At 58.2% G+C, this 26,818-nt stretch overlaps 1 protein-coding gene across 23 annotated transcripts in view; it reads left to right on the plus strand.

The window, feature by feature from the left end:
- RBFOX1 (RNA binding fox-1 homolog 1) overlaps positions 1 to 26,818 on the plus strand; it is a 1,027,611-nt gene that overhangs the window by 709,514 nt on the left and 291,279 nt on the right. For 5 of the 23 annotated variants that reach the window (XM_056135029.1, XM_056135048.1, XM_056135041.1 and 2 more), the window contains exon 1: positions 3,054 to 3,173. The exons of the other annotated variants lie outside the window; for them this stretch is intronic. In XM_056135029.1, the coding sequence (XP_055991004.1) occupies positions 3,087 to 3,173 (87 nt within the window). In that variant the 5' untranslated portion in view covers positions 3,054 to 3,086. Of the gene's footprint in view, positions 1 to 3,053; positions 3,174 to 26,818 lie in introns of those variants that run through there. 23 annotated transcript variants of the gene reach the window in all.

Consider the following 26,818-nt stretch of genomic DNA (forward strand, 5'->3'; position numbering starts at 1 on the left):
TGCCTTTTGGGCAGCGCGTCAGTGGGTCCCTCTGGGGCCCTGAGCAGGCTGGGAGGAGGAACTCACTCCTGGGCCCTGCCCAGGAGCACTGAGCACTGAGCACTTGGTTCTGTGCTCCAGAAGTGAAAGTGCTGTGGTGGGGAGCGGCTGGCCCCCGGCCCCTGGACCCTGCTTCTGATGTAGGCTCCCCACCCCCTTCTGAAACTCTCCTCTCAGCTCTTAGTCCCCAGGCCCCTCACGGGGTGTCACAACCTGGGACAGTCTCTTTGGGGTCCCCATGCGGGTTGGCACCTCCCCCCACTGCCTGAACCCCAGAGGTGCCGGGGGCCGGAAGTCAGGGACCCAAGAAAGACGCCCTCGACTCCAGCCAAGGGGACCAGGTGGCCCTGAGCCTCCTGGCAGACCAAGTGCAAAGGGCCCCTCAGAACAATCAGCCGTGATCCCCAGAGGCCGAGAACGGCCTTCCCTGCCCAGGCGCTGCCAACGCTTTGCTTTTGTGGAGCTGTTAAAAATAGAAAGTTCGCCCAAGAGAGAGCGCAGGGTTCAGGCGCTGGCCTGGCTGGTGTCTGGCCTGGGTCTGACCCCAGTACCCTGGCACTCACAGCCACCGGAGCACTGCCAGGCTTGACCCCAGAGCACTGCCGGGTGAGGCCTAAACCCTCCTCCTCAGAAATGCAAGAGGAAGGATATGGACGAAAACTCCGGAAGGCCCTTATGTTATGAGACACTGGTTTCCCTGCGAAGCCGTCAGATTCTTAAAATGACATGTACTTCCATGCATGTATATGTGAACATGCGTGTGCACGTGTGACCTAGAAGGACTTTATTGATCGAGATGCAGGTCAGTGACCCCGGCGACAGTTCAGAACCCTCCTGCCAGGTGTGGCCTCCCCGGAGCCCTCTCTCGGAAGCGGATGTTGTTCCCTTTCCTCCGAGTGGCAGTGGGCAACCTCCTGGACCCCAGCGTGCAGCCCACCCACCGCTGCCCTGCCTTGCCCCCACCCCAGCGCCTCTCGGCCAGGCCAGGGAATCTCTCAGCAGTGCTGTGGAGAAAGCTGTCCTGCAGAGCTAAAGTTAGAACCCGCTCTCAGGCTGGTTAAGTAAGACTGGGGTCAGCTGCAGTTGTCCGGAGCTCTCTGAGCTGGATACCTGAGAATCTGTGGCCGGCAGCCTCCTCGGGCTGGGGCGGTGGGGGGGAGGGGTGCTGAAATTCAGCCTTCAGTAATGGGACCCGATGCTGTCCTCCGTCGTGACAGAGAAATGTGATTATGCTGCGAAATCCCACAGCTAAAACAAGTGAGGTGTGAAAACACTTGTGATTTATCCGAGGGGAGGAGTTGACCCCAGGAATCCCCCCAAGCCCATCCTTGAACGGGCCGGTGGGTTCCCCTGTATTCCCGCTTCCAGCCACTTTCATAGCTGAGAAGTGAGTGTGGGGGGGGGGAGTCCTGCCAGGGATGGCGTTGGGGTGTAGCAGCCAGGGGTCGGGGTGGAGGTGAGTGTCCAGACCCTCCACACCTGTTGAGCCCTGCTGGGGTCTGCGTATACCCCCCTGCGTCTCCTGGGAATGGAGAGGGCACAGTGGCCATTCTGAAGGGTCCCTGTGTATCTCTCGAAGGCACCAGGAGCACTGGGGACAGGGAGAAGGACCCAGGACCCACCTAGGGGCTGGGTTGTAAATACTCACTTCCCCATGGGGAGGGACCTGCTGTTCAGCCCCCCTAATCTCAGAATCACACAGCTCGTGCATAAGATGTCCAAGCAAGGGCCGGAAAGAGAGTACAGTGGGTAGGGCAAGGGTTTGCTCTGCCCGTGGCTGACCCAGGTTCGATCCCCGGCATCCCATATGGTTCCCCAGGCACCACCACGAGTAATTCCTGAGTACAGAGCCAGGCTAAACCCTGAACATCACTGGGTGTGATTCCCGCCCCCCCCCCCAAAAAAAAGATGTCCAAGCAAATCTCCTTCTGATTCTCGCGGTCCCACAAACAGCTCTAAGGCCCCTCCCCCACCTCCCCTTAACAGCCCGAGTGATCCTCCGTGATCCCTGGCAAGCTTTCACAGACTGGCTTCCATGCAGTGCTCATGCCAAGATCTAGAACATTTTCCATAAGCCTTTATGTTCCGGGAACGGGCAATGCCCGTTATTAATAGAAAACGTGCTAATTGTGCACGCTCGGAAGTGCAGAGATAAGGACGGGCTTTTCAATAATGCCCTCCAAAGGCTACACTCTGTTCCAGGTGGCAGACAGCTCTGCAGCGTGACTGGGAAGTGTGTTGGTGGCCAGTCGTTGCCCCTTGCAGGGGTGAGACCCCAAGCTAATGGCTCTATGCCCGGGACCCTTGTCCTGTGGAACTGAGCTCAGTACTTGCTGTAGGAAACAGTGAGAAGGTGGTTATATAACCCATGGATATCACCAAGCAGCAAGAACTGAGCTGGTCTCCATGGGTAAACACGCTTTGCAGAAATGAGCTGGTTGCATCGTCGTAGTATTGGCACAAACTGGCCCTTTGGAATGAAAACCAGAGTTTGATGATAAGAAAGAGACTAAAGTCGCTTGGTCATTTCGTTGGGCTCAGGGCAGTGCTGGTTCACAGTAGCCTACATGGGTTCCATGGCCACGAGTAATTTTAACTTCTCGGCCCTTTCCCTGTCCTCAGCCCAGACCGACGTCAACTTTCGCCAAAGAGCCCCAAGTTGGGAGTCAGACCCCTGCCCCTGCCCTCTGTCTCTCTCTCTCTCTCCCGGTCCCATCTCTCGCTCGCTCCCTTGCTCTCCCTCCGCGAACTAAATTAATGAAGAGTATTTGGTTAGTCGTGTTAGGCAAGACGCTCCCAAAATAGCGCCTTCCATTTCGGGAACTCTAACTGCAGCTGCTCCATTCCTCTTGGTCGGGGAAGATCACTTTCCCATTAAGAGTTGCTGATGTGGGTTTTCTCTCTCTCCCCCTCGCGGACTTGATGAGCGCCGGGCTCCTGACAGAAGCGATTTGGCTCTGCGCTTTGTAGTCCGGGACGAAGTTGAGTCTATAGATTTCCCCCCATCTCGAGCTCCTGGATGTGGTGAGCTTCCCAGGGGCGGAAGCATGTTGCCTTCTCAAGGACTTCTCCTGCATCCCTACGGAATGCCTATGCTCCTACCCGCCGCCCCCTACTTCCCCGGACTGATCCAGGTAATTCAAGGTCTCTGCCAGCAAGCAACTTAACTCCAAAGCACTCAGAGTAATAATTGGAATTTTTATGGTTGAGAAAGCAAACACTTTTAATACAGGAAAAAGCCCTTGTGTAGTCGGTGGGAAGACAGCGGGAAATCAAAAAGATGGATCACCCTAATCTGGCTATTGACATCTCTCATGGCTGAATAAATGGTGGAGTTGAGCTATATTTGCTTCTATTGATCCGGTCGCTGTTTAGCATTCATGCCTCGGCTTCAGGAGGTTGACCATGGGGCAAAGGATTTGCTCTCCTGGCCCGGCTTTCGGGGGGACGAGGCTCCCAGAGCACATCTGAGGCGGAGGAACTTAGCTTGAGGTGACGTGGTTCTGAGCTTTAACCCGGGAATGAGAGGGAGCGTGGGAGAGATGTGTGTGCCTGCGTCTCCTTGCGTGTGCATGCGTGCGTGTGTGTGTGTGTGTGTGTGTGTGTGTGTGTGTGTGTGTGTGTGTGGTTTCGCGGCCTGGAGCTCCAGGCCCCACCCAGCTGGGTTGATCAGGGCTGCGGGAGTCCCAGGGAACGCTGCTAACTCTGAAGCTCACGGATTATCCCGGGCACCTCAATTTCCGTTTCCGCCTGGGCCAGAAAGTGGAGCCTGGAAAAGGGAGGGGGTTTTACTTTGAAGCCTATTGAGAGAATCACATCTGAGAAGGGTGGGTGGGATCCATCCCCCCCCACCTTGTACAAACTTGGTCTTTTTGAGCCCGTCGGATTCTAGGGGTTTGTCTGAAGTCGTGCGTGCCAAGCTAGCCCTGGCCGGGGAACAAGTCGAGGCATCCTGAGAATCAAGATGGTTTGTCGCCATTTCCGTCTGTGCGATCTTGTCTGTGCTAGAGCTTGCGTTCTGTTTCGGTAGGGAAAGGAAACGTGAAATGTATTTTCTCCTCTCTCTCGGCCCTTCCCACACCTAGATGGAAAACAGTCTAACTAGACCTCAGCTTGGGCATCCATGCTTCTGGGGAGGGTTTCCCCAAACCCCAATTTGTTTTTTCTTCCCTGATACGTCTGTGGCTTCTTGTGCTTCAGCCGAACCTGGCGACTTCCCAGCTAGCAGCGGGGTTCTTGCCCTGCCACGTGGGAAGGCCCCTCGTTCCCCCGCCCTGGGGGCCTTGCTGAGGAGGGTCCTCATCGCAGAGGCCCTGGGGGAGGGAGGGGGCCGGTCTATCTTTTCTGGCATCCGCATCTGGCGAGCCCGGAGTTCAATTTGGACTCAACGGCAAATGGGAAAGTAACGAGCCTCTTGCTGCAATTGCAAACTTGGGGTGAAGGTCGGCCGCGGAGTTTTGTCAGACCCTCTGCCGCCCGGTCCGATAAATAATTACAAGCAAATCGTGCCCTTCAGTCTATGCTGATTGATGCTGAAATTGCTTTTGAAAGTTCTCATAAGTTCCTGTTATAGATTAAGTGCCGGTGTAGGAAAAATAACGGCACCCACTGAAATGGGTGAATGTAATCAGGCTTAATGGACTCGAGAGCTTGTTGGGAATTAAATAACTATCGATTTGCTGGAATGTTGCTGTCATTACGAAATGCCACTCTGGACGTATTACCCCAGTGATAGATGAGAAGATTCATGGGCCCGCTGAGAAATTGGGGAGGCCCCGTTTCTTCCTCCTTTTGCTGAGCCTGGTGAGAAATGTAGCCAGTTATTTTTGGAAGGAACAAGTGATTTTACTTGCAAATCTGAGCCCGATCATACTTTGTTTTCCCAAGTGACACCTCTGGTAACCAGTTACCCATAAGTCAGGAAAGCGTCGATGCCGGGAGCTGCAGACCAGCTGTGGGCTCTGCCCCGTCACCTGCTCTCCACCGACCCCCGGGTTGTGTGCAGAAGGGCTGCAGACAGGGAGAGGCTGACTTCATTTCCAGGGTGCAGGAACAGCCCCTAGTAACTACCCACCACCACCCAGAAACCCAAATCCCCCCAGCAGAAAGATAGTTGTGAGGCTGAGGGAAAGGCAAGTGGGGAAAATGATCACACACACACACACACACACACACACATGCACACACACATGCACACACACGCATACACATGCAAATGCACACATGCTTACACACACATGCACACATAAACATGTACACACATTGATGTGCACACTCACACATGCACACACACACACACGCACGCACACTCTCACATACACATGCGCACACACACTTTTTAGCTGACGTCTTGTTTTTCTTCCCTACTGCCAGTCAGACGGTGTCAGCTTGCCAACCAATTTCCTAACCTGTCCAGCTCTTGGGGCTGGGAGAGCCCTCCAGTAGGGAGTCAAGGTTCCATCCACATCTGAACAACGTCAGCAGAGAGACATAGAGACTGACCCCAGCATCCCATGCGTCCCCCGGGCTCTGGGCTAAGTCCTCCCAGCCTGGAGAAGCCTGGTTGGGAGGAGGTGGCCATCAGTCGTCGAGTCAAAGGTTGAGCTTCTCCTTAAGGTGTTTTCGGCCTCAAGAGGCAACTACTCTGTCCTATGGAGAAAGAACTCGATTCTCATCATCATTCTTTTCGACCTGAGCCTCGACATTCACACCAGCCTGGGATCCCCCCACCCCCACCTTTCCCCGCTCCATTAAGGAAGGAAAAAAATCGACCAGGCATTCTAAGAGGCTTTAAGAGAGCAGCACCTTGCCCTGTTGAGACAGGAAGGGGGGGCATCTCGTCTCTGCTAATAGGCCTCGGGGGGTTACTCACCAGGGTCTTTTGTTCCAGAAATCGATTCAATAATTACCTTGACCCAACCCACCAGCTCCTAGAAAAGTCAACCTTTGCCCCATTTTGGATCTCCCAGACTCATTATCTGATATCTAAGCTTCTGTTGAATAATTATCAAGGAAAATAGTTTCTCCTTGACAGGTAGAGGGTTCCAGAATGGTTATGTAAGGTCCAAGGGAACCAGTTTGGTTTGGGGTGTTTTGTTTGTTTGTTTGGGTCATGCCTGGCAATGTTCAGGGCTTCCTCCTGGCTCCACACTCAGGAATCACTCCTGGCGGTGTTCGGGTGACCATATGGGATGCCAGGGATTGAACCCAGGCCTGCTGCATGCCAGGCAGACACCCTCCCCATTGTGCTATCGCTCCAGCCTTGAAGAGAATCTATTTGGATTGTTTCACTGAGGGCAAGAAAGGAAAAAAAAAAGAAGTGTTGTCAAGAGCGCTGGAGAAATGTGCTTCTTTTCCCTAGGATAAAACCTTGCTCTTGGTATCTTAGGATATAAAGGACTAGTGACTGCCCTCCACCCCCCCCCCCCAAAAGACTCTTTATTTTCTTCTGAGTTTCCAGCACTTGCTGAGAATACTTGGACCGAGGCTGTGGTCCAAGTCAGTCTTTGGTTCGGACGCTGCGGGATGATCTGCTCCAGCCATGGACACTGGTGGCCAAGTGGCCAAGCCCATGCCATGAGTCTGCCGCCACTGAGGCTGGATGGGTTCCGGCGGGGCTCTGCTGAGCTCTGGGCTCTGCCGTAGAATCAGACTGCTTGGCAGCTCTCTGACCTTCTGTGGAATAATGACTTCCAGCCCATTCAGGCTACACAGACTGTGGTGGGTACAGGGACAGATATCCTGGCAGAAGAAGGTCCCAGTGAAGTCACCTCACCCCAGCATCATTTCTTCACTCCTTGTCTGTTCCCCGAGGATGACTTTCTCATCAGGCCCAAAGTTCTTCCCGCAGAGCAGCAAGTGACGGCTGGAGGCATGGACTCCTGGGGTCAGTGCTCAGTGGATGAGCCCCCCTGGATAAGTAAACATAGAGTGAAATGTTCGACTCCAGGAGGTAGGGAAGGACAATCTCAGTGTTTGAGCTCTTGCTCTGGGCCAGGCCTTCTGCAAATCATACTTGGTGCAGTCCCCCCCAGGCCCTTCTCTCCTTCACCCTACGCCCAGTTCTGCTAGCCCCCCATTTCTTATCCATAATTGTCAATTCTTAAACAACAACAACGACAACAACCCAGAAAAGCCAATTCTCTGAAAGTCGATTGGGGGTGGGAGGAAGCTTAGCCGAGGAACTTGTTTGGGAGGGAAAGTTGACTTGAGAGGGCCGTGGCTATTTATAGCCTTTCTTTATCCCAGTTTGTGTGAATATTCATATATTTTGCTCTGGGAATATTTATGTGTTTGATTTCCCTGTTTTCCTGGGCCCCGCTGCTTCGGGGCCGGGCCAGGGCGGAGGAAAGGGGGGGGGGGGTTGTTACATAATCAGGGTTTCCACCTTCCCGAAGCAAGCAGCATCCTCCAAATCAGGGCTTGAGATGGCAGGTGACCCCATTGGTCAGCGGCCCTGTGCTCTCAGCCGTGGGAGTCCGGGCCGGGACTTTGAGGCTGAGAGGAAGGTCACTTGCCCAAGGTCACTAGGAACATCAGAGGCAGAGCTGAGGAGGGTCGGACTGGTAGCTGGACCAGCTCCCACCGAGCCCCCATCCGGGGATGAGGAGTTTGTCCTGGGGGACGCCTGAAGATAACAGTGGAGTTGGGTGGGTCGAAGGGGAGGTGGCATTGGGGTGAGGCGTCTCTTAGTGGGCACCCCTGGACTAGCAGAGGGCTGAGTTCTTCCTCGTAGGGCTGAGCAGGGGGAATCTGATGGCCTGTGTGTGGGGGCGGGGTGGGGGGCTACTTGGAGAGAGGGATTCTCCAATTTCCTCCCCCGTTGGCATGGGACGGACCTCTCCCAGTTTTGGACGTGGGTCAAAGGAGGCAGGGACCATCTCAGAATCCCAAGCCCCGAGCTGGGCTCCCGTTGGCACTGGCTCCACATTTCTTTACCTATCTCGAATGCCCGTTTCTGAGCCCCAAGTACCCTCTGTCACTCAGCTCCCCAGAGACGAGTGTCTTCCCGTTTCAACTTCCCATAGCTCGGCTGTGGCCACCAGGAGCTGACGGGATCTCCTGCCCTGGGCGTGCCCCCGTAGGTGGGCCCCAATGTCGGATCCTGGTGGGGGAAGTCAGTGCTGGGAGATCTGGTGGCAGATCCTAGCGGGATGCTGAGGGCCACATGCCAGAGCCTCCCTCAGGAGTCGTCAGCAGGATGACGGGAGAGCAGAGACCAGGGGAGGGGACCTTCTGGTCCTCCGGATCGGTTTCTGGGTGGAAGTCCGGGGCGGCTGCATCTTCTGAACGCCACCTTTGCGACGGTGTCTGCCCGTCTGGGGGATGTGCCTACGGAGAGCCAAGTTGACATGCGCCCCTGAGATAAACACGCGGCCGGTATCATTTGCTTGGAGGTGTCTCCATCTTAGTCACTCAGTGACTTTTCTGTACTGCCAAGGAGGCCATGCCAACAGCGGACTAAATTAAAGAGTCGGGAGGTGGCAGAGAGAATTCGGAGTCAGCCGGGGCCAGGCGGACAGATTGCTCTGGCATTTACTAAGCGTGTGGCCTTGGGCTTGTCAATTAACCTCACCGAGGCCGTTTCCTCCAGGGCGGTAGAGGGAAGGCCGGGATCCCTCCCTCCCTCTCTCACCATATGGGGGGTGGGACCCACCTCTTATCAAGGCCGCCCTACTGCGTGCTGGGCTGTAAACTGCGAGTGACTCACACGAAGAGGTTGCAGACACAGGAGACGCATGTCAGCATGAGCCCTCCAGGGTGACTCCCACCCCCCTCCCCTCCATGTGTGTGGTGTAGACACACTTCACGCGTCTTGTGCTTGAGCGGTGCTGCCTCTGCGTTATTTCGAGACTGGAGGAAGAGGTGGGGAGAGGAGGGGTCTCCTCCGAGCTTCCTCCCTCGCCGCTCTGAGGTGACTGGATGCACCCCTGTTAGTCAGAGGGGAAGGGGAGGAAGTGCTTGCTGGGTGCAGGATGCTTGGGCCCGCCCCATTCCCGTCATGAGTGCTGGATTTGCCTCTCGCTTTACCCAGGGGGCAGGATCCAGAGGTTGGCCAACGTGGTTCCAAGAGGGCTTTATATCCCAGTCCCGCTCACCCAGCTCTTCGTGCCAAAACTCCCAGGGTCACCCTCATCTGTCTCCTTGGCTGAGGCCTTGACCCTGCCCAGGCCCTGACCCCTCATGCTGTCTGCACAGAGCCAGGGGCAGGGGGTCAGCTCTTGCATGGGTCAGAGAGAGACAGGAGAATGGGGGGGGGCTCCATTGCCCTGCAGGACCGGCCCTGCCCGGCTCCCCACGACAGGGATGGGGGAGGTCCCTGTAGACCCCCAAGTGTGTATTATCCCTCCCGAGCCTTGCAACCACATTTCCAGGAGGGAGCACGGTGGGCTTCTGCTCTGAGTCACCCTGGGGGCCAGTTGCCAGATAAATACCAGTGGACCACTGAGTCCTGAGTTCGTCCTGCTTCCCACACGTGAGCAGGGAGGGCAGCTGTGCCATCCCCCCGAATCCACAAGTGTCCCCTTCCAGGCCAGCATAGGGCAAGTGGAGGCCCTCCTCCCGCCAGCCCCCCACCACAGGCAGGACGGGGATTCTCAGCCCGTCTCTGTACTGGAGAGCCATGTGTGTGTATGCATGTACCACACGTGTGTACCCACCCCTGCATCTGTCCAAGGACACATATGTGCACACCTGTATGTACTCCCCACGTGCACCTGTATGCCGTCACCCGGGACCCATCCGCTGATTCCCCCCCGAAGGTCCCTGAGATGCTCACTGACCACCCCTGTTGGCTCTTACTGACCTTTCCTTTAAAGCGTCTAAAGGGACACCGTCCTCTCTCTGGTGACTCTCAGTCCTGTGAGAGGGAGGCTTCCTGCTTGACCACCTGTCCTCCGGTCACTTTAAAGGCAAGCTGGAGTGACTGGAGTGATAGCAAGTGGGTAGGGCGTTTGCCTTGCATGCGGTCGACCCGGGTTCGATTCCCAGCATCCCATATGGTCTCCTGAGCACTGCCAGGAGTAATGCCTGGGTGCAGAGCTAGGAGGAACCCCTTTCATCGTTGGGTGTGACCCACTGTATCCCTGTCATCCTGTTGGTTGTCGAATTACTCGAGCCAGTAACATCTCTATTCCTCCCAGCTGAGATTTTAGCGACCTCTTCTTCCTTGTCTTTTCCCAACAATTGGAGGCTCTTTGAGGGTCAGGGGAATGAGACCTATTGTCGGTACTGTATTTGACATATTGAATATGCCACGGGGAGCTTGCCAGGCTCTGCCTGGGAGGGATACTCTTGGTAGCTTGCTGGGTAGGTGCCCGGGTGTGACCCAAAAAGCAATAAATAAATAAATAAATAAATAAATAAATAAATAAAGGCAAGCTGGAGCAGTGAGGGGCTTTGCAGAATGCACTGGCTTGGAGCAGCTGGGAGGAGAGGCCTGGGCTCCACACTGCCCACTCGGCCACCCTGTGGGCTTGGAGTCAGTGCTCAGAGCAAGTGCTCGGAGTAAGTGCTCCTCCCAGGGATTATGGTGGAGACTTGCCCCATTACCACCTCTTCGTGTCAAGAGAGGCCCACCGTTCACAAGTCCCTCACCCTCCACTGTGGCTGGCATGTTTATTGGGCCAACTGTTGACCTCCACAGACACTGACCCTGTGCCCCCCCCCCAGGGCAGTGGGGCCTTGGCGTTCAACTTGCCCTATCGGCTCTTCAGACCCGGGGAGGTGGGGGTGGGGGGAGTCTGCAGCCCCCATGCACCAGGTGACCCCTGGGTCAGGCTCCGCCCAGCCTGGCCACGCAGTGGGCAGTGGACAGAAGCTTGGGGGATGCCACTGGCAGGAGGAGGGGAGGAGGCTTTCCCCGAGGCTTGTGGCTTGTGTGGTGGACATGCTCCCCCACCACTCCCAGCAAGCTGGCCTCTGCCCCAGACACCGTGCCTCGCCCTGCCCTGGTGACCTGGTGACCAGGTTTCTGGAAAGTTCTAGGAGGCAGAAGGGTGTTGATTATCGTTGTGTTTTCTTTGGTTCTGGGGGTGAGTCCGGGTCTCCCTCTGTGGCCCACTCAGCCTTGTCCTCTGTCCTCGCATGGACCAAGTGGTCACCCAGTGGTCACCGCCGTGGACAGGGGACCCTGCATGAGTGTGCTGGGCCTCTGCTCCCGCATCGGGGGTCTGGGGCGGGGGATGGGATGGAGGAAGCATCGGCCCGTGGGACCATGGGGTCCTCAGGACACAAGCATGGAAAGGGGGGCTTGGGGTCATCTAGTGAGATGGCAGAGACCGGGGGGACACTTGGAGACCAGGAGGGGGGGACACTCGGGCCCAGCTGGCCTCAGAGGTAACAGAGATCAGACTGATGAGCCTCTGAGGGCCCAGGACTGGCCAGACTCAGGCTTTGGGCTTGGGCAGGTGTGTCTGCCTGTCCCTCTCTCCTGTGACCACGGGCCAGCTGCCCCCTCGCACCTCTACCTCTCTCAACCCTGCCCCATGACCACCACTCCAGGCTAAGATCAGGACCCGTGGGGGCGGAGTGCAGTGCCTGCAGGGTCCACCCGGGCTGACCGAGCCCCTGCCTTGTCCGTCTGCCACCCACAGGGGCGAGGAGGCATCTCCCCTCTGCCTTCCCGCCAGCAGACAGACAGACGGACGGTCACCCCCATGGCTGGGCCCCAGAACACACGGCAATGAGGGGGTGCAAGTGAGCTGGCCCGTGGCCTTGGCCAGGCCCTGGCCACTCCAGACACAGATCGCTGACCTCCTGGGGCCCCCGTGTCCACCACAGTGGGTGGACTCAGGTGCATGATGGGGGAGCGGAGCGAGGGCCCTTGCGGTGGTACCCCCGGCCTCTCCCCAGAGCTGCGGGTGGCTGCAAGTGGCAGGGTGGGCCCCCGAGATTGGGCATCCGGTTGGCAGGACCCTCGGGGCGCCTGGTGGAGCCAGATGGGGCAGGGCCGGGGGCGCTGCGGGAGGAGAGAGCCCCGCCCCCTCCATGTGGCCACAGCCTTCTGGGGACAGACTCTTGGGGACCACCCACACCCCAGTTCCCTGCCGCTCCCGGCACACTGTGGGCGCTTAATAAATGTTAAATAATAAGAATAGCTTCCATCTGTCGGCAGCAGGCCGGGCGCGAGCAGCCGGCAGCGGGCGGCGCCTTGGGGACGGAAGAGCGAAGGCCCTGGCCCGAGGCTGCACCAGAGCTGACGTCCACCCCGCAGTGGCCCCGACCCAGCCTCCCAATGGCCCTTTCAGGGGTCCCCTGGAGTCCTGCATGATTCCCATCCGCCTGGGCTGTGACCACTGTGGATGAGGCCTGCCCCCATTTGTGTTGACCGCAGGCCACAGCTCGCTCTGCCCAGCAGCCCGTGAGGTGAATAACCCCCCGCCCTGGACCAGGTTCTGGTCTTGGACTTGGGAAAGCAATGAGGCAGACAGGAGGGGACAGGGCCTCCGGCTGACCACATGGTTTATCTCCTGTTCTCTGCACACGTGGCTCTCCGCCACGGCGGCCACAGGCTTGGTCTCCCGTCTCTCTCCTGGTGGAGGTGCAAGGACAGATCCTCAATAAGGACTCCCTGGGTGCCCGGGGTGTGGAGAGCCATGACCCCCCCACCCCTGCCCCCAGCCCCAGAGAAGCGAGGGACCTGGGGGAGGTGCTGGGGGCCGGCGTGGTCAGTGAGGACCCCCACATTCCTCTGTCCTGCACTTGCCTGTTTGTGACTGGACCCAGCAAACTCTTGAACAGTGGACAGGCCCGTGCTGGGCTTGCTTAGGGGGCCAGACGCCTGCGTGCTTAGAAAGTCCTCGTCACTGCCTGGACACAACGCGCCGTCCCGCACGTAATGAGGGTAAGACAGGGACGGGAGGGAAGACCATGAGAAAGGCACTTGCTTTGTACCACATAGTGTGCGGCTGCCCAGAGGGACCCCCGAGCCCGACCAAAAGTGACCCTGAGCACAGAGCCAGGAGTAAGTCCTGAGCACAGAGCCAGGAGTGAGCTCTGAGCACTGCCAGGTGTGGCCCAGAAAACAAAAGAAAACAAATAAACAAAAAGAAATGAGAGCAGTCAATCGATTACAAGGCGTCTCACGATTATTCGGGCTCCTATTATATGTATAAATATGCACCCGATATCGGAAGCACTCCAATGGACACTTCGCAAATGATGGTGCCTTAATCCAAAATTTAGGTTTAGAAAGATGCATCCTAGCTGTACCTATCTTAAAAAACACCCGAAACCCGCGGCCAGAGCAATAGCACAGCGGGTAGGACATTTGCCTTGCACGCAGCCAACCTGGGTTCGATCCCCAGCATCCCACAGGGTACCCCGAGCACTGCCAGGAGTAATTCCTGAGTGCAGAGCCAGGATTCAGCCCTGAGCATCGCTGGGTGTGACCCAAAAAGAAAAAAAAAATCCAAAACCCATGTCATGCTTACTACATTGAATTAACGAATAAATCATCATTATAATACACGATTATATATAATGGTGTATTGATCACCTAACGAGACAGAGAATAAAGTGAGGCTTTACTTTCCATACGTGTAAATGAATCACATATAACTACACGATATGTAATCACGGCCATAGAAGAGCTGCAGAGGACACGAAATATCATATAACATGCTACAGAATGATCACATCACACGTGGAGCTCATGCCCAATTCGATCAATGGCTGAATAAAGAGCAGGACTCCGACATTAAAATAAAGTAAAAAACATGATTCCATCACATATAATACACGGATATTTACATGAGCACTGCTGTTGTGATTGTGGCCCATTCTATTCTTCCATTAAGTACATGAATAAGTTGTATGTATAAACATATTTACACATGTTTGTAACATGTGTAAATATGTTTATACATACAACGTGTAATCCATCAGTGGTCAAGACTCAGAGACTATAAAACCCAGCTCCCAGAAGGGAACAACGCAGAGTCTCTTGCCCCTGCGCCTGGCTATCCTCACTGGGTCCCCTTGGAGGGGAGCAGGTTGAGTTTCCCTCCCCGCTCGGACCAGGGCTCCGGCAGCCGAAGACCTCCAGAACCAGCCACCACCATGCTGAGACCACTCTCCACACGCATGAAGGTACCGGCAGAGGAACAAAGGCATGCGGGTCCCGGGGCTGAGATCTCCAAACCTGCTCGGATCGGGGCTGAGCATCCTCCACCCAGATCCTCCAAATTCCAGTAGGCGGGGGTCACACCCACCAACTGGCCCCCTGGTGCCGTGTAATCCCATCAACGGCCAAGACTCAGAGACTACAAAACCCAGCTCCTGGAACTGCGCGGCCGCATTTGCAGACATCTTATTATGACATCTTATTATCCCATTCCTACTTTGGACAAACTGGCAGGCTACTGAATGTAACCTGCCCACACGGCAGAGTCTGGCAAACTCCCCGTGGCGTACCCAATATGCCAAATACCAGTAACAATGCTGGGTCTTATTCTCCTAACTCTGAAAGAGCCTTGAATATGGCACTTTTTTAAAAATCTCAGGGCTAGGACGAAGGAGACGTTACTGGGGCCTGCTCGAGGCAATCGACGAATAACAGGATGGTCATGATCGTGATTTATACATATAACAGATCTCCAAAACAGATAATGATTCTGTTTTATTTCTGCCACCACAGCTAATGCCCTCTACCCTCTGGGCACTCTCAGTGAATAACCCCTTCGTGCCCGGCCTCAGTGAGAGTTCACTGCCTCCTTGGCTCAGGGCCTCACTCCTGGTGCTGATGGGAGTCCCGGAACCCTCCCCCAGAGGCTTGACCCTTTGCAGACAGATCCAGGGGCTTTGGGGTGACACCGGGCAGTGTTCCAGGAGCAACCAAGGTGCTTGGGGCTATGCAGTGCCTGCCAGAAGTCACATGACACCTGACCCATGCCCTGGCCCGGACATGGCAGGGGGGGTTGTCAGCTGAAAGTGGAGCCCGCCCTGCTCAGGGTGAGGCCGGGGCCAGCCAGGGGTTCTGGAAGCCTGTGGACTCGGGAGTCTGAGTTCATGTGGGTGCCCGTGTGCCCGTCCCATGGGGGCGACGGGTCCCACCCAGTAGAAGGCTACGGCGGGCCTGTCCTTATTCTCGTTCCCCCCAACCCCTGCTGTGTCTGGGATGTGATCCTGTGGGAGCCTGGCTTTGGGGAGAAGCCCCACGTGGGCCTCTGGGTGGCCATCCTCAGGGTTGCAATCGCGAGACCCTTCCTTGGGCGGTCAGTGCCGAATCTCCCCGATTTCCTCCGTGCGTTTTCCTTCTTGCCTTGAAACGCGAGTCCAGCTCCGTCCATTCATCTCCATCTGTTCATCTCCATCCTTCTCTTACCGACTCTTGTTCCCTGTCAGCCTTGTCGGTGATCCCCAGGGCATAGTCCGCCTGCATGGGGTGGGGTGGGGGTGTTCTCTGCAATGCTTTCGAGGGGAGATGTCCACCCCAGGGCCTAGCTTGGCGAGGCTTGGATGGAGACGGACCCTCAGGGGCCCTGGGGATCACTTGGCCTGGTGGGTGGGCCCTGTGCTGCCGTTGCTCCTTTGTGCCCGTTGCCCAGAGCGGGGGGGGGGGGGGGAGGGAGCTTTGGGGTGATCTTGGGCTGAACTTGGGCTGACTTCACCCCCCGTGGTTTGTGGCTGGCGGTTCCCACGGTGACCTCGCCCGGGAACCGGTCTGCCAGGGCATGGGGAGAGGTGCGGGGTGCTGAGCAGAGTGAGACGCAGTGCCCAGCTGACCCAGGGCCCCCCAGCAGCACCCCAGGTCCCCATCGGTGCCAGAAGGGGCCAGTGCTCCCCGTGCCAGCAGTGCTGGGGAGTGGGTCTGGGTCAGAAAGCCCTCGGGGGATGAGGAGGGCGCAGAGCATATGGGGGTCTCGCCAGGCAGTTGAGGGGGCTGCGTGTGTGCCGCTGTCGGATTGTGTGTTTCCCCTCCTGGCTCCGTGCAGGCTTGGCCTGGCTGTGCCCTCCGAGGGAGGGACGGTGCTGTGTCTGCCTCCCCCGCTGCTGCCATCGTCCCCACCCCCACCCTACGTCACCCTCTGGGCCCTTGGCCTTGGGGACAGGGTCAGTCATCTCAGACCCCCTGGCCAGGAGCACCTCCTCCCTTCACTCGGGGCTCAGGTCCCTCCCCTTAGTAGAGTGGAGGACCCTGGCTGGCCGCGTGGGTGGGAGTGGGGGGTCTTCACCCTTCTGAAGGCTGAGAGCTCAGGTGCTGCTTGGGGACGGGGGCGCGGGGGGCGGGGTTCAGTTGCCAGCCCTGGGGTGAAGGGGCAGAATCCATTGTGCCTGGTCCAAAGGAGATTATGGGGGTGGGGGGGTCACGGTTCTTAGTCTGACAGGATGGGTAGGGGTGGGGGGCTATGGGGTTATCCATCCATCCTTCCTTCCTTCCTTCCTTCCTTCCTTCCTTCCTTCCTCCCTCCCTCCCTGCCTCCCTCCTTCCTTCCTTCCTCCCTCCCTCCCTCCTTCCCCCTTCTCTCCCTCTCTTTTTCTTCCTCCCTCCCTCCCTCCTTTTCTTTTCTTTTCTTTTCTTTTCTTTTCTTTTCTTTCTGGCAGAAATTGTCCAAATGAGCAGAAATTCTTGGATTCACATGAGGTTTAAGAAGAAAGAAATAAAAAACTGAGTTGAGGGAGGGCAGGGAGGGTGTCCGCGGGGCCCTGGCAGAGACTTCCTGGGACGTGCTCTGCCCTCTCACCTGGGGGATGTTGGGTCCCGATAGGACATTGGTCTCCAGCACAGGGGCCCCACCGCCCAGAGCACGTAGAACTGGCAGGACAGTCACCTGCCTGCCTCAGTCCTCGACCGTGCTTCATTGACACGGCATTGGGCCCCCGTAAGGACCACCATGCTCGGGGGTCTGCCTGCACTCATGCTGGGTTTCAAAGGCCCCCGGGGGTCCAGCCTGGGCTGTGGCCCACGGTCCAAATCATGAACCGTGTCCTCAGGGGTCCTGAGTGCCCCAGGAAGGAGGATGGGGGGAGGGAGACCCCCACCCCCAGCAGATCTGTGGGGGCTCCTGAGGGCCCTTCAGCAAACCTCCCCGGGGCATTGACCCGGGGGCCGGCCTCTTCCCACCAGCCATGGGGGGCATCTGACGGGAACGGCAGGGCGCTGCCTTCTTGGACACCTTCCCAGCTCCTCGGGAAACTGTCTGTCCCAGCCAGGAGTCGGTGCTGGGTGGGTGCCAGGCCAGCCGTGGCCATCGGAGAGGCTCACGAGCACACCCGGGTCCAGACAGAAATATCCGAGCACGTGTTTGGGAGATGGATGGGCGAAGGCCGAGCCCGGGACCCTTGGGTGAGCCTCCTGGTCCCTGGCACTCTAGCTGTGGCCTCTGACCTCTCCAGGAGGCAGGGGGGTGGGCCTTGTCCCCCCTCCCCGCCTCCACTCGCCTCCACACACCAGAACTCACTGCTGTCATCATTCTAGAATCAGGAAAGAGGACCGACAAAGACCAGTGCTGGACTTCACAGACTCCCCACAGCATCCTTCTGATGCCCCCAAGGCCCCGATACAGCAAATGCCCCCCAGAGACGGGAGGGGGGGAAGCGAGTCTGGCCTTGCCCAGAGCACTGGGTTGAAGTGAGTCAGAGAGATCCAGCTGGGTGGTTGGGACACAGACATCAGAGATGAGAAGACCTGCTCTTGCCTGCCCCCCTGACTGCCCTCCTGCCCTCCTTCCCTCCCCTCCCTTACTTCCCTCCCCTTCCTTCCTTCCTTCCTTCCTTCCTTCCTTCCTTCCTTCCCTCCCTCCCTCCCTCCTTCCTTCCCTCCCTTCCTCCTTCCCTCCTCTTCCTTCTTTCCTCCCTCCTTCCCTCCTTTCTTTCTTCTTTTCCTGCTTCCCTCCTTTCTTTCCTCCTCCCTTCCCTCCCTCCCTCCCTCCTTCCTTCCTTTCTTCCTTCCTTCCTCCTTTCTTCCTTCCTGCCTTCCTGCCTTCCCTCCTTCCCTTCTTCCCTCCTTCCTTCCCTCCTTCCCTTCTTTCCTCCCCTCTTCCCTCCTTTCTTTCTTCTTTTCCTCCTTCCCTCCTTCCTTTCCTCCTTCCTTCCCTCCCACCCTCCCTCCTTCCTTCCTTCTTTCCTTCCTCCTTTCTTCATTCCTGCCTTCCTGCCTTTCCTACTTCCCTTCCTCCCTCCTTCCCTCTCTCCCTCCCTCCACAACTTGCCCCTGTTCAGGGATCATCCTTGCAAGGTTCAGGGTATCCTCCACAGTGGAGGGGATTGAACCTGGGCGGGCCCCTTGCAGGCAAGTGCTTAACCCCTGTACCATCCGTGGAGGCCCTGATGAGGCCTTTCCTTAATCAGCCATTGGACTCTTCAGGTTTTTCTTTCACTCCTCTCTCTGACCCTCTGCATCCTGATGTGGGTGATGACATGCTGGGTATATTTAGGAGTTGGGGAGGAGTTGGTCTGGAGAGGGACTCGGCTCCCTCCCGGGATTTCCACATCTGCTCACAAATGAAGTCAACGATAGCCAGTGTTTGGCGTGTCCCAGGGATGCCCAAGAGCCCTTCGTATTTGGGGGCTTTGCAGGAAGCAGGCATGAGACCGAGGAGAGGGCGGCAGGCAGTTTGGAGAAGAGTGACAGTTGAGGAGGGCGGCCCAGGAGCTATTTCTGATGAGCTGAGATCAGAGTGACAAGGGCCAGCTGTGTCATGTCCGGCTTTGGGGCTGAGAGCCGGGGCACAGCAGACAGGAAGAAACCCCCAGGTGGAATTAACGGGTCCAGTTGGGAAGTCATAAAGGGCCCAACAGCATGCCCGGGGCCCAGTGGGGAGAGGGGGGACAGGTGGACAGGCCGGCAGCCCCTAGGGAGAGCAGCCTTTCTCCCTGGGGCCCACAGCATCATTGAGGGGTTCCCTGGGTGAATATCACACCCATGGCGGGGGACGGAGGCTACTGCATGATATGAGGCCGCCAACTCACTGTGTGTGTGTGTGTGTGGGGGGGGGGGTGCCCAGGATGGAAGCAGGTGGGAGGGGCACCCCCTGTGGGAAAAGGCTGAGGGCTGGCACTCTCTTCTGGGCCCTGACCGTGTGTGGGCGGGGGGCAGCTGGCCAATGGTCTAAGAGAAAGGTGAGATTTCGAAAGGTGAATTTTGTGGGACCCCTGGAGGTGTGCGGGAAGCCAGGCAGAGGAGAAGCAGAGTATTTAGTGGCAGATGTGGGGTCCAGGAAGACGCGCATATGGATGGGTACAGCGGCGTCTGTGGGGCCACTTGGCACCCGTCCGGCAGGCCTGGCCCCCCTCAGAGCTCCCCTTGCAGGGCTTAGGGCTGGCAGGTGGGAGAGACTCCTTCCTTCCACAGGGCAGAACACGACCATGAGGATGGAGTGGGAGCCGGGACACCGGGACTTGGGGGAGCACGTCTCTGTTCAGTGCCATGCGTGGCTTTGGGGACACGCAGCTCGTGTGGGTGGTTAATGTCCCAAACACGGACAGACGAAGTCCAAGCCACAAGTCCATGGGATTGAGGCCGGTCCTGTGGGGTGGCGAGCTGCCCCTGGCCAGCCCTGTTGTTCCACGCGGCCTGTCTGTGAAGGCTTGCTTTCCCCGTGGGAGAGTGTGTTCTGGCAGAAGCAGGGAAGGGCCCGGGGCCCGGCTGACTCCCCTTATGATCTGTGTGTGACGTGACAGGCCACCAGGGAGGCAGAAGGATATGGCTTCCCCAATCACCCTTCGGCCATCACATCGGCAGTGAGCCTCTGTTGATTTTGCGTGGCGGGGAGAAGACCCTGTTTGTCTGCCAAAGGACGGGAAAGACGGGTGCGATTGGCACATCCCTTCCTTCCTGGACCAGCGTCTCCCCCAGTCAAGGCATGAAAGTGGACACGAGGAATGTTCTAGAATGTGTGCAAGAAGTCAGGGGTGGTTCCTTCCCACAGGGAAAGAGTCGAGACTCGAGCTGATAGGCCGGAGTCATAGCACAGCAGATAGGGCATTTGCCTTGCACGCGGCCGACCCATTTTGACTCCCAGCATCCCGTATGGTCCCCTGAGCACCGCCAGGAGTCATTCCTGAGTGCAGAGCCAGGAGGAATCTCTGAGCATCGCCAGGTGTGACCCAAAAAAGCAAAAAAAAAAAAAAAACCAAAAACAAGAAAGACTCTGGCTGGACCTGTGGATCGATTCGCCTTGGTGGCAGGGAGGGTCTGGAGTAACAGGCGCAGGAGGGGCTTGGCACGGTGGGGTGGGGTGGGTGTGGGTTGAGCCTGCTCCCAGGCTCCCATTCTTGCCATCTGCTGAGCTGTCATCTCGCCACTGCTCCCAGCTCTGCCGGTCTTCCCGGGCTGTCACGGAGACACCGGATCCGATGCACTCCTAGCCTGAAGTACACAGGCCCGCGTGGAGCTGGGGAATGTGTTTTGCCAGAGCTGGGGCGGGGGGTGGGGGGTGCACCTGTTTCTGGGTGTGCCATGGAGACACACATTCTGTTACTCGATCCCGAGGCCTGGCTGGGCCTCCCGATGCCCAGCTATCGGCAGCTGTTCCGTGGCCGAGGGGAGTCAAATCCTCAGCTCCCCTCCCCCCACGTCCCCGCACCCCTGTGGCGAACCCTGGCACTGAGGGAGGCCGAGGTGGGGTGAGGGGATCCCAAGGGCTGGAACTCTGAGCCGTGGGGCTGGGAACCCCCCTCCGGCTGCGTGTTGGGTGGGGGGCCCAGGCTCTGGCTGTGGAGGGATTATTTATTTAATATTAAGTACATATTATTTATTTTACTGGATGGACCAGGTGCCCCCTGGATTTGCTCTCCCCCAGGCCTGCGTTGTGTGCAGGAAGCTGGGGTTGGGTCCCCTGGCTACGGCCAGCCCAGTGCTGGGGGACCCCCTCCAATGCCTCCCTGTGTGTGGCCCCAAAACCCTCACCAATGGGACGGTTCTCTCCTGCAACCGCAGCTGTGATGCTATGCGTTTGAGGGTCCTCACAGTTGCTCCGGAGGGCGGGGGGTGGAGAATTATCCGGATGCTCAGGGACACCGAGGTCTCTGCCTCTGTCCACAGCAGACGGCCAGACCTGCCCTCGACCTGGTTTGCCCGAGCCGATGAGCACTGCAGGAGGAGCTCAGCTCTTGTGGGTCCTACCCCCAACCCTGCAGTGGTCTTTCTGGCCGGAGGGGATGCACAGGCCACAACTCCTTTATCCCCAGGACGCTGCAGGGGTGGCAGAGAACTGGTCAGCCTCCCCTGAAGCCCACTCAGCTCTCTGCCTGCTGAATCCAGATCCCCTAGCAAGGACCCCGCAAGGCAGGGGTGCTCTGGGAAGATGGGGGCGGAAAGGCACTGCCTTCTCCGTGCAGGCCAAGGTCTGGGCATCCAGGGGCAAATCTCGGGGCCTCTCTGCTCTCACGGGGTGGCGGGTGGACAGGTCGAGCCTGGCGCAAGTGTGTCTGCGTGGACACACACCTCTGTGAGTGTGGAAGCACACAACCCAGTGTGCAGAGGACTCTAAGGGTCACGTGTGTGCATGGCCCGGCCCGGGAATCCAAGTCCATTTCTGACCACAGGTGTGGGGTTTCTTTCGGGGGTGAAGAATGTTCTAGAATTAGATGGTGTTGACAGTTGCAAAACGTCGGGACTATATTTGAAAACACAAAATGGTAGACTTTCAAAGGATCCGTTTTATGGCCTGTGAGTTGTGTCTCCATCGAGACATGCAGGGGGGCATGAGACAAGGAGATTTTCAGGGAAATTTCAAACATTCAAATGCTGTGTCTGGCCACACCAGGGTAGGAGATGGTGCAGAGCCGTAGGCACTTGCCTGGCACGTGGCCGATCCTGGCTTAATCTCCAGCACCACCGAGGGTACCCCACGGCATGCTGAGAGTGACCCTGAGCACCACTGGCCGTGACAAGAGTCAAATAACATCAACAGCAAAATAAGAATATTAGTCGCATCTTTCCTGCTTGAAGGGTCATCTTGCCTCATACAGCCGATTCTGTTCAGTTTCAGGCACCAACGTTAGGATCCCTGAGCACTGCCAGGAATGAGCCCTGAGCACTGAGCCCTGAGCACTGCCAGGAGTGAGCACTGAGCACTGCCAGGACTGAGCACTGAGCCCTGAGTACTGTGCTGGGGGACCCCCTACTAACACAGGACCCGCACTACTAACTCCTGCTCAGGGACCCACTTTCCAATGTCATCAGGAGTGAGCCCTGAGCACTGTGCCCGGAGTACAGGCAGGTGTGGTCCCCAAAGTCGAGTACTTTGAGCTCAGTCAATGTCCGTTTTTTGTGGATCCGTGAACCGACATACAGTGGGAGGTCACCCTCTCAACCCCGCCTCAACCTCACACATCAGTGGTGTGTATTCGATGGATTCGTACCCCCCACAGAGAGGTCCCGGCAAAAAGATGGACAGGACAGGAACAAGCGCGGGTGAGCACGGAGCCCACGTGTGTTGGTGAGGGGGCTGCAGAATTTCACAGCCGCTTGGTTCCATGATGAAGTGGCACCTCTAAAAGTCACCTGCAAATTCACCGTCGGACCCGCCGAGCCACGCCGCTCCTGCATACGGATACAGTAGCACAAAAATGTGCGTGGCATACGGTGGTGTTTTGTTATCACTTGAAGTTCCGTCCACTAAGACGATAGGGAAGCGAAGGGGTGAATCCCCACTGGTGTATCTGGGGCCAGGACGGAGGGCAGTGGGTGCGAGTGTGTTCGGAATGAGCCAGACCCGCGTTTGACCCGTCGCACCACTCCGTGGCCAGAGCAGCCCTGGAAGCCCTGGGTACGAGCGGGCTGTCTGGGGTCTCCCCGGGACTCCAGGGCCCTCGTAGGCTCACCTCGAACCACTGTGCCCCCGGAGAACAGCATGCCGTGCGTGTATTCTGCCAGGAACTGCACCATGGCACTAAGTCCTGCTCAGGGACTCACTTTCCAATGTCATGCGCAGGGCCTGGAGCGGTAGCACAGCGGGGAGAGCGTTTGCCTTGCACGCGGCCGACCCGGGTTCGATTCCCAGCATCCCAGAGGGTCCCCTGAGCACCGCCAGGAGTAATTCCTGAGTGCAGAGCCAGGAGTCACCCCTGTGCATCGCCAGGGGTGTGACTCAAAAAGCCAACAAAGCAAAACAGAACCAACAAATCAAATATCACGCGCAGGGCCAGAAACCGGACTTCAGGGAGCTCATGTCACCGCGCCCGGGTCCACGAAATATCTGGCGCGAGCAAAGCCCCAGGGGTAGAAAGTGGATCCCCAGCTGCCGGGCTCTGAGGAGGAGGAGGAGGAGGAGGGGATTGGCTGCCCAAGGGTGTGGGGTTTCTTTTGGGGGTGACGAATGTTCTAGAATTAGATATTGTTGACAGTCGCAGAACATCGGGACTATATTTAAAAACAGGGAATTGTTTGCTCTCAAAGGATCCATTTTATGGCCTGAGAGTTACGTCTCCATCGAAACCTGCGCGGGGAACAAGGCCAGGGGTGGAACCCTGTGCTGGGGGGCTGCTGGCAGGAAGATTAGCAAGATGCTAAGGAGGGTCCGATCGGGCCGCAGAGGTAGGGCAGGTTGTCTTGCCTCAAACGGGCCGACTGCTCAGTCTCAGACGCCCACTTTAGGGTCCCTGAGCACTGCTCCCTGAGCGCAGCCAGGAGTGAGCACTGGGCCCTGAGTAGGGGCAGATGTGGCCCCCAAGCAAAATGGAACAAAGGCAGGGTTTGAGGTCTCGTGCTTGCCTCACTCTGAGATGGTTGTTTTTCAGCAGTCGGGCAAAGACCGTGGTGGTGGGGAAGGGCACTGCTTCCGGAAACTTCTACCCAAAGATGAGGCGAAGTGCTCAGGGTGGCGGGAGGCGCCTTCCCTGGGCCCCTCTTGGGGGAATGTGGCCGCTGCAGCTGGGGCCAGTGAGATGTCGTCGACACGGTGTGCCAGGGAGCTGGGTCATGCCCGGGGCCTGATGAGCCCGTGGTGACCCCTCGGCCCTCCCCAGCCTCGCTGAGGCGACCTGTTGACCGGAGGGCACACGCCAACGGTCCCCTGGCTGGACAGCCCTGCACCCGCAGCACCGGAGGACAGTCATTGGGTCCCCAGCGCTGGTCCCCCCTCACCCCTGCTGGCTCTCCCTCTTCCCCCTGCTGACTCTCCCTCCTCCCTGCTGGCTCTCCCTCCTCCCCTGCCTGCTCTCCCTCCTCCTCCCTGCTGGCTCTTGTCCTCTCTGCTGGCTCTCCCTCCTCCTCTCTGCTGGCTCTACCTCCTCCCCCTGCCTGGCTCTCCCTCCTCGTCCCTGCCTGCTCTCCCTCCTCCCCTTGCCTGACTCTCCCTCCTCCTCCCTGCCTGCTCTCCCTCCTCCCCTTGCCTGACTCTCCCTCCTCCTCCCTGCCTGCTCTCCCTCCTCCCCTTGCCTGACTCTCCCTCCTCCTCCCTGCCTGCTTTCCCTCCTCCTCCCTGCTGGCTCTTGTCCTCTCTGCTGGCTCTCCCTCCTCCCCCTGCCTGGCTCTCCCTCCTCCCCCTGCCTGGCTCTCCCTCCTCCTCCCTGCCTGCTCTCCCTCCTCCTCCCTGCTGGCTCTTGTCCTCTCTGCTGGCTCTCCCTCCTCCTCCCTGCTGGCTCTTGTCCTCCTGCTGGCTCTCCCTCCTCCCACTGCCTGCTCCCCCTCCTCCTCTCTGCTGGCTCACCTACTCCCCCTGCCTGGCTCTCCCTCCTCCTCTCTGCCTGCTCTCCCTCCTCCTCCCTGCTGGCTCTTGTCCTCTCTGCTGGCTCTCCCTCCTCCTCCCTGCTGGCTCTTGTCCTCCTGCTGGCTCTCCCTCCTCCCACTGCCTGCTCCCCCTCCTCCTCTCTGCTGGCTCACCTACTCCCCCTGCCTGGCTCTCCCTCCTCCTCTCTGCCTGCTCTCCCTCCTCCTCCCTGCTGTCTCTTGTCCTCCCTGCTGGCTCTCCCTCCTCCCCCTGCCTGGCTCTCCCTCCTCGTCCGTCCCTGCCTGCTCTCCCTCCTCCCCTTGCCTGACTCTCCCTCCTCCTCCCTGCCTGCTCTCCCTCCTCCTCCCTGCTGGCTCTTGTCCTCTCTGCTGGCTCTCTCTCCTCCTCCCTGCCTGCTTTCCCTCCTCCTCTCTGCTGGCTCTCCCTCCTCCCCCTGCCTGGCTCTCCCTCCTCCCCCTGCCTGGCTCTCCCTCCTCCTCCCTGTCCATCGTTTCAGCTGTTCTGCAGGCTGAGCTACAATGAATAATGCAATAATAACACAACTAATCGTAAATGTTCACCCTTCCCCACGCCAGGTGGTATACACTGAGCACGATTACCTCGACACACCCCCTCCCCCCCACATACAGACACACATGCCTGCACACATACATGCACAGATATATGCATATACACACACATGCACACATGCGCACACACACACACACACACAGGCATATACTCAGTCTCTCAGGCAGGCACCGGAAAACGGCATCCAAGAGGGCCAGGCACCACCCGCCGCTTCCCAGAGCCCATGCCCAGGATGCCCGGCTAGGAGTGCCGCCAGGTCGCTCAGCCTGGCCTTTCTATCTCCTCTCCCCGAGCCGACGGCCTCTGAGTGGGGCTCACATGCAGCCTCCAGGTGGGTCCCCTTGGTGTTCCGATGTCGCAACACTCTTTCTTGTACTTGGAGACTCAGAACCATCGCCGGGACCAGAGCAATAGGACAGCGGGTAGGGCGCTCGCCTTGCCCGCGGCCAGCCCAGGTTCAATTCAGTTGCGGTCCCCCCAGCACTGCCAGGAGTAATCCCTGAATTCAGAGCCAGGAGGATGCCCTGGTCATCGCCGAGTGTGGCCCCAAACCAACAAACTTCAGCAAGAAATGGCTCGACTCCCCTTCAGCAGAAAACACCGGGGGTCCCGGGAGTGTGTGTCACTGGCGTCTTCCTCTCCGGCCCCCCCCGCTCCTCCCTGCCCTCCTTCCTGCAAGAAGCCAAGTGTGCTGAGCAGGGAGCCCCTCCGCAGCCCCCCAGCCCCCTTTCCCCGAGATTCCACGGCCACGTTCACCGGAGTTCACTCTGGTGCCATGGGCCCCCGGCACAACTTCCCTGGACCTCTCTTAGCTTCACCCCAGATCCTCAACAGACGGAACACACATGCACACAGCGGCCAGACAGCACATGCGTGTACACAGGGGCCAGATGGCACACACACACAGATGGCACACACATGCACACAGGGGCGCCTGGCCTCGTATGTAGCCCTGACACTCACATTCACACCGTGTTCTTGTTCACTTGTCGCCACAATGGGCAGTCCCAGGCCCCTCACCATCGCGCCCATGTGTGGGAGCCCCCCAGGCCGCTCTTTTCCGTAAGGGGGCTGCCATTTGACCTCTTTTCCGTGCCACTGGCCACTGCTCAGGGACCTCCAGAAAGCTATGCTCTCGACCCTCACTCCCCCGTAGAGGGTAGGACACTCCGGTTCCCCAGGCGTCCACACCAAACTGGACATCACTCGCTTGGGTGTTTGGCCCATATGCTGGGGGATCCTTTTTCTTCTTCTTTCGCCCTTCAGGGTCATGGACACGCCTGTCCACCTGCTCTGCACAGGCCTTTGGCACAGCCTACGGCATCCCGCCGGAGGGGAAATGAGGTCAAGCCCAAAACAGGCTCTTCCTTTGCAGGGGGGCGGGGTGGGGGAGGGTGTTTGGTGGGTCAACATGGTACCTACTCTGTGTCTCCTGCATCTGGAAGGTGCGGCCAAGTTCCAGAAAAATTCCTCCAGGTCCAAAGCTATGTTGATCTGGAAGCAGTTCTAACACGCAACTGGGCCATGTGAGCATCAGATAGCGGTGGTCGCCGATATCCTGTCAGGAGCAGCTCTGGCGCTGGGAAGACCAC

Source organism: Sorex fumeus, unplaced genomic scaffold (assembly GCF_029834395.1).
Source record: "Sorex fumeus unplaced genomic scaffold, SorFum_2.1 ptg000110l, whole genome shotgun sequence".
NCBI lineage: Eukaryota > Metazoa > Chordata > Mammalia > Eulipotyphla > Soricidae > Sorex > Sorex fumeus.